General features: G+C 44.5%; 1 protein-coding gene across 4 annotated transcripts in view; it reads right to left on the reverse strand.

Moving 5' to 3' along the window:
• Positions 1–321: 321 nt before the first annotated feature.
• The window catches only part of EDRF1 (erythroid differentiation regulatory factor 1), a 33,766-nt gene continuing 26,712 nt past the window's right edge, over positions 322–7,375 (reverse strand). For 2 of the 4 annotated variants that reach the window (XM_010859163.1, XM_010859161.1), the window contains 4 exons: positions 5,366–5,519; positions 3,777–3,892; positions 1,576–1,727; positions 322–1,182 (listed from right to left, as the gene is read on the reverse strand). In XM_010859163.1, the coding sequence (XP_010857465.1) occupies positions 1,014–1,182; positions 1,576–1,727; positions 3,777–3,892; positions 5,366–5,519 (591 nt within the window). In that variant the 3' untranslated portion in view covers positions 322–1,013. Of the gene's footprint in view, positions 1,183–1,575; positions 1,728–3,776; positions 3,893–4,378; positions 5,344–5,365; positions 5,520–7,375 lie in introns of those variants that run through there. The other 2 variants (XM_010859162.1, XM_010859164.1) reach the window with 2 other exon arrangements.

Consider the following 7,375-nt stretch of genomic DNA (forward strand, 5'->3'; position numbering starts at 1 on the left):
GCAGACTGTCAGCCCCACGGGAAGGAGTACATGCCTGACTTCTGCATCACGTCCTCTCTCGAAGCCGAGGTCAGTTAACCATGACGAGGACAGCCTTGCATACTCCAGGCAGTGGAAAAAACAGTGTGTTGTAAGCAACTGGACAACAGCTACGTAGCAGCAAGTAATGAGTATAATATTCTAGTGAGAATTCAGGGGGTCGCAGAAATTTTACTTATTATTAATGTTTTAATCGTCACTTTGTAAAATGTATTAAGTAAACCAGTTCAAATCAAAACTCAGTGTGAAGAATGTGAAATGGAAAACTGCAAAGACATTTTAAATAAATAATTTATTTATTCAAAATAGTTTTCTTAACCTTATTCACAGTTTCAAGTTTAAAATGAAAAACAAAAAGGGGGGTGGGGGAAGGGGGGAGGTGCCTATCCTTGATCAACTGTCACACAAAGTCAAAGAGAAGCAGATCTGTTCAGAACATGCACTAAAGACAGACTCGCACAATGGCTGGTCTTGGAAAAACCCTGTACTTTAGCTTGAAAAGGGTAGGCTTTTCTGTGCGACTGAGAAGGAAACACTGTGGATGCACCAGAAGTTTCTTTAACCCACCTGAACCACTGCAATCATTTGGATAGAAGTTCCCTTCACCAAAGCAACATTTCTCCAAGATAACTATCTCTTAAACCCACGTAGCTTAACATACTTCAAAAATATTTAAAAGTGTTAACTGCCTCACAGCAAGTCTATTAATACTGAGGTACCACGTACTTCTCAAAGAAACGAACGCAGGAGCTCGAAGTCTGACTGTGATGTTGGTGCCTCCGACGAAGAAGCCAGAGAACTCTGCACATGGTTGTTTGTCATGGGAAATGAGAACTCTGTGTTTCCACCGCTGTGCCTGTTTTAAGTGGGTCTTTTCCCTCATATTTAATGACACGGAGCACCGAATGGAAACGCTAGGACCCGAGTGCAGAAGGCACTGACAGCATCTCTGTGGATGCGGCCCCAGGCAGGAGTCACTGGACGACGGCGCTGCTGCCTCCGCCGCGAGCCAGCTGGTCCAGCAGATGGATGAGGAGGTCGACTCTTTCCAAGAGAGAGGCGTTTTTGTTCGCAGTGGCTCTCAGGAGCTGGGAGTAAACCTGCTTGTTGGTTTTAAGGACTATGTCTTCATCAAGGATACTACTGGGTAAAAAAAAAGAGCAAGAGATGAAGAAAACAGTGATGCCCACCAAGAACAGTAAAAGACCCCAAAAGTAAACACCGACGCCCTGTTGTCACTTTTCATGGAAGCAGGGGTCCTATTAATGCCAACTTCATACCTGCTTTCCCAAATCGACTGTTCATGGGCCTGTTTTTAAACACTTATTTCAAAACATCAATTAAAGCCAATGATTATTCTTTTCATAAACAGTCAAGTGTCTACCATGTACCAGAAACTGCTCCTGGTCATGAACAAAACAGACCCGGATTCCCAGCCTTCACGGAATCCACACTCTCCTGAGGGAAAGCTGGGCTGCCATACGAGTATCTGGGTAAGGTGTGGGGAAAGAAACTTCCACGAGTCATTTACTTTACCTTGTTTTCTTCTTAGTTGAAGATAGCAGCTTGATGGACTGAAGGAGAAGGAATGACAAGCGAGATTCAAATATACTAAGCAGTTTTGTCACTTCTTCTCGATTAAGACTAGGTGAAGAATCAGCGGCTGGAGGGGTCTCTTCACTCTTAGGCTAAAGACAACAAAAAGTGATTTCAGCTCAGTCACCCCACAGTTACTGCTTCATACTGAAGTGGTGGAGCCAGTCTGAATAATCCAGCAAAAGTTTTAACCAAAAACAAAGAGCAAATCGAGAGGATTTTTGTCCAGGGACAGCCCTGTTGGCCGCCTTGTCTCGGTCTTCTCTGCCTCCCTCCCATGAGAACATTCAGACAGACCAAACCACGTGAAAAACCTGTCTCAAGCCTAAACGGCACTTATGTAGAAGAAACTAAGCCTGAACGAAGCCCTCCGGACTTCCCAACACCACATGCTCAAGGAACAGATGGAAACCGGCCCTGTGTGGTTTGAGAACCAGAACCTGGAAGTTCGCAGGATGGAGGCGCCATGGGAACTCAGGGAAGCTTTCAGCCACAGAGAAGGCAGCATGAACACACGGATGCCGGGAAAACTGAAAGGCCACCCCAGGGAGCCGGCGTAAGCCCACTCACCGTTCAGCTGCAGGCAGTTTAGTGGAAATCGATAGACCTTTTATTCCTCCTTATTCCCAGGGTCTTATTATTAACCAAGGTCTATATGGTTATTTAAAGAAACAATTTTAAAATATAACATACACTTGGAAGTTAAAGAAATGCTTAATAATTCCACCAAAAAAATAAATCACTGTTAATGTGTTTTTATGCAAGTGTTAGTTGCTCCACTGTGTCCAACTCTGTGTGACCCCATGGACTGTATCCTGCCAGGCTCCTCTGTCCATGGAATTCCCCAGGCAAGAATACTGGAGTGGGTTGCCATTCCCTTTTCCAGGGGATCTTCCCAACCCAGAGATCAAACCCAGGTCTCCTGCATTGCAGGTGGATTCTTTACCATCTGAGCCACCAGGGAAGGCCCACGCAAAGCGTATGTATTTATGTATTTGTATACATGTGGAAAATTTTGAAAAAGATGGGAATGCCAGACCACCTGACCTGCCTCTTGAGAAACCTGTATGCAGGTCAGGAAGCAACAGTTAGAAGTGGACATGGAACAACAGACTGGTTCCAAATAGGAAAAGAAGTATGTCAAGGCTGTATATTGTCACACTGTTTATTTGACTTATATGCAGAGTACATCATGAGAAGCGCTGGGCTGGAGGAAGCACAGGCTGGAATCAAGATTGCTGGGAGAAATATTAACGACCTCAGATATACAGATGACACCACCCTTATGGCAGAAAGTGAAGAACTGAGGAGTCTCTTGATGGAAGTGAGACAGGAGAGTGGAAAAGTTGGCTTGAAGCTCAACATTCAGAAAGCTGGGATCATGGCATCTAATCCCATTGCTTCGTGGCAGGTGGATGGGGAAACAGTGGACAGAGTGGCTGTTTTTCTGGGCTCCAGGGTCACTGCGGATGGTGATTGCAGCCATGAAATTAGGACACGCTTGCTCCTTGGAAGGAAAGTTGTGGCCAACCTATAGAGCATATTGAAAAGCAGAGACAGTGCTTTGCCGGCAGGGGTCCATCTAGTCAGGGCTATGGTTTTTCCAGTGGTCGTGTGTGGATGTGAGAGTTGGACTGTAGAGAGGGCTGAGCGCAGAAGGGTTGATGCTTTTGAGCTGTGGAGTTGGAGAGGACTCTTGGGGGTCCCTTGGACTGCAGGGAGATCCAACCGGTCCATCCTACAGGAGATCGGTCCTGGGTGTTCACTGGAGGGACTGTTGTTGGGGCTGAAGCTCCAGTGCTTTGGCCACCTGGTGCGAAGAGCTGGCTCATTTGGGGAGACCCTGATGCTGGGAGGGATTGAGGGCAGGAGGAGAGGGGGATGACAGGGGATGGGATGGTTGGGTGGCATCACCCACTCGCTGGACATGGGTTTGGGTGGACTCCGGGAGTTGGTGATGGACAGGAAGGCCTGGCATGCTGCAGTTCATGGGGTCGCAAAGAGCTGGACACGACTAAGCGACTGAACTGATACATATACACTATACACACACATGCACGCATATGCCCACTGTACATACTCACCATGTAGCATTTACTTTAAGACACATAAAAAACTGATAAATCTTTTTTTCCATTTACCTGTTCAAATTCCTCCACAAGCTCCTTTCTGATAAGCTGGAATGCATGCTTAGTTCTCACCATTATATCAAGGGCCCCAGATAGCGTTTTTAATTTCCCAACATTGCTATTCTGACCTAGAGTGGCAAACATAAAATGATCGTTCCTTTAAACATAGAGAAACTCATCCAATGTGTTAATGAAAATTCTGATTTTCAAACACTGTGAAGGTAGTAGCTCATGAAAATGCCAAGAAATCTTCTAAATCCAACTTCTGTTTAGTAATTATCCCTAGAGAAAAACAGTAGAACTAGAGAAAGCAATAAACAATCATTGTTTTCTTGCCTCACTATCTGGCTTCATACTCAAGAGTAGTAAACATTTTTTTAAAAAGGAATTAACCATACTTATCATCATAGCAAATTTGTTCCTAGTATCTACTTTTTTAAAAAAATAAAAATGAATCCTGCTCATTCTAAGGAATTCCAACATGGAAAATTCAAAGATGCAAACTAGAAAAGAAGACTGCCCTAGATCACCCCCAGAAAGAGCTACTTGACATTCAACTATGCGTATGCTGCCAAAAATTTAAAAAGATGCTTTTAGTAAAAGGTATTTCTTCCTTTTTTTTTTTTAAGGTCTTTTTGATGTGGACCGTTTTTAAAGTCTTTATTGAATTCGTTACAATATGGCTTGTTTTACGTTTTGCTTTCTTTGGTGTAAGGCATGTGCAATCTTAACTCCCCGACCAGGGACTGAATCTGCACCTCTACACGGGCATTGGAAGGTGAAGTCTTATCCACTGGACTGCCCGGGAAGTCCCCCTAGTAAAAGGCATTCCTAAAAACTGTTTTGAGTGGGTAATACATTTTCAAAATGTGTAACGTTCAAGTGGGCCGCCCTGCCGGCCACCCTGCCTTCTCCCCAGAAGAGACAGTGCCATCAGTTTCGTGTCCATCCTTCCAGAGACACTGTATAAACAGGTACACATTAAATTCATTTTAATTTTATAGAAGAAAATAACTGAAACCAGTAGAATTGCTGTACTTCAAATAAATGTTTGTTTCTTTACCAGACAAGAGATACTTCTCGCAAGATAATTCTGCAGAAAGGGCACAGCTGAACAAGGTAGAGAAGTGAGTTTAGAAAAAAACACTCGGTGGTGGAGAGCCAGACCACTCCAAGCTGAGGAAAATGACAGAATAAAAGGTTTCCCTTGACCCCTCCCTGCCCTCCCGCCTCAGCTTCACCTTGTCAGGCTCTGTGGTCACCGTGCAGACGGACTCCGTGAGGCCACCACACCTCCACTCCCACCTTGTTCATGACGATTAAAATCTTTGTCTAAAGTAACTTGTCACAATTTTTTTTTTTTTTTCAAATAAGGAACCCTGGGCTGTATTCCAGTGTTTCTAGTCATTAAACATAATCTAACACATTTATGTTTTAAAAAGCATTTCAAAAAACGTCCCTACCCAAAGACATTAACGATGGGCAAATTCAAAAGAAGACAGCATTACTTACATCGAAGAGTGATCCACAGGTCTGCCTCACTCTAAGACAATCCAACACTAAGCCAATGCATACAAATCTGAGAAATAAAGAAGACTTACTGGTCATCTGAAATTCTGCAAAGGCTACTCTTTCTAACTGTACTCTAAGGAGTTCACACGGAGCGTCTTTCAGAAGCTGAAAAAGCTTTCCAGCTTTGCTGTAATGAAGGTCTGCCAGCACCCGGTGCTGCTTCCTAAGCTGCTCATCACCAACCTAGAACCAAAAATAAAATAAATCCTAAGGCTTGGGCTTCACAGCAACTACGTCACCAAATCTCTGGATAACTACATGCTTTTCAGCGTTTTGTTCAGTCCCAGGGCTCTAGCTCTCAAATCTGCATCTCTGTTTCATCGGTCTTTGTGTCACGTGAGGAGGAAGGCCAGCTCCAACCTTCTGTGTGCAGGTGTCCAGCTGTCCCAGCGCCAGGGAGCTGCCCGGAACCCTCTCATGCTGGCATCTGCCGTGAGGATATTAGGCCATCTGGACAAATGTAAGTTTAGGTTGGGGCCCCCCTGAGGCAAGTGAAAGAGTCTAGGGCCAGCTCAGAGTGGTGAGAAAAACCCTCTCCAGGTTAAGCTGGGCCTCAAAGGACAATATTCTCAGGATAAAGGCAACCCAGAAGCAAACCCACACCCAAGGGACTGCAAGGTAAGCTGCCTTGGTGCTAAGGAAGGGAAAACGAAACAAAACCATTAAAAAAAAATCCCTGAGAAACTATATAGGCACAAGACTCCTGGCAGAAGCAAGTCACCCTCTCTGAAGGAAGGCACCTAGACCTCAGGCCTCAGATTATTCTCAGAAATACATGGGTTTGAGCACCAGGATTCATGTACAAGACTGTTCATAGTATTGTTTCTAATTAGCCCCCTGGTGGCTCAGAGGTTAAAGTGTCTGCCTGCGATGCAGGAGACCTGGGTTCAATCCCTGGGTCAGGAAGATCCCCTAATGGCAACCCACTCCAGTACTCTTGCCTGGAGAATCCCATGGACGGAGGAGCCTGGTGGGCTACAGTCCACGGGGTTGCAAAGAGTCAGACACGACTGAGCAACTTCACTTTCACTTTTCAGCCTCAAACGAGAACAACCCCAAAGCTCAGATATCACAGAATGGATAAATAAACTGATATACTCATTTAATGAATCCTAGATGTTCAAGCTGGTTTTAGAAAAGGCAGAAGAACCAGAGATCGAACTGCCAACATCCGCTGGATCATGGAAAAAGCAAGAGCGTTCCAGAAAAACATCTATTTCTGCTTTATTGACTATGCCAAAGCCTTTGACTGTGTGGATCACAATAAACTGTGGAAAATTCTGAAAGAGATGGGAATACCAGACCACCTGATCGGCCTCTTGAGAAACCTGTATGCACATCAGGAAGCAACAGTTAGAACTGGACATGGGACAACAGACTGGTTCCAAATAGGAAAAGGAGTACATCAAGGCTATATATTGTCACCCTGCTTATTTAACTTATATGCAGAGTACATCATGAGATACGCTGGGCTGGAAGAAGCACAAGCTGGAATCAAGATTGCCAGGAGAAATATCAAAGATGACACCACCCTTATGGCAGAAAGTGAAGAGGAACTAAAAAGCCTCTTGATGTGAAGTGAAAGAAGAAAGTGAAAAAGTTGGCTTAAAGCTTAACATTCAGAAAATGAAGACCATGGCATCTGTTCCCATCACTTCATGGGAAATAGATGGGGAAACAGTGTCAGACTTTATTTTTGGGGGCTCCAAAAACACTGCAGATGGTGACTGCAGCCATGAAATTAAAAGACTCTTACTCCTTGGAAGAAAAGTTATGACCAATTTAGACAGCATATTGAAAAGCAGAGACATTAGTTTGCCAACAAAGGTCCATCTAGTCAAGGCTATGGTTTTTCCAGTGGTCATGTATGGATGCTAGAGTTGGACTGTGAAGAAAGCTGAGCGCCGAAGAATTGATGCTTTTGAACTGTGGTGTTGGAGAAGACTCCTGAGAGTCCCTTGGACTGCAAGGAGATCCAACCAGTCCATTCTAAAGGAGATCAGTCCTGGGTGTTCTTTGGAAGGACTGATGCTAAAGTT

The sequence above is a fragment of the Bison bison genome, unplaced genomic scaffold, assembly GCF_000754665.1.
Source record: "Bison bison bison isolate TAMUID 2011002044 unplaced genomic scaffold, Bison_UMD1.0 scf7180017864456, whole genome shotgun sequence".
Lineage (NCBI taxonomy): Eukaryota > Metazoa > Chordata > Mammalia > Artiodactyla > Bovidae > Bison > Bison bison.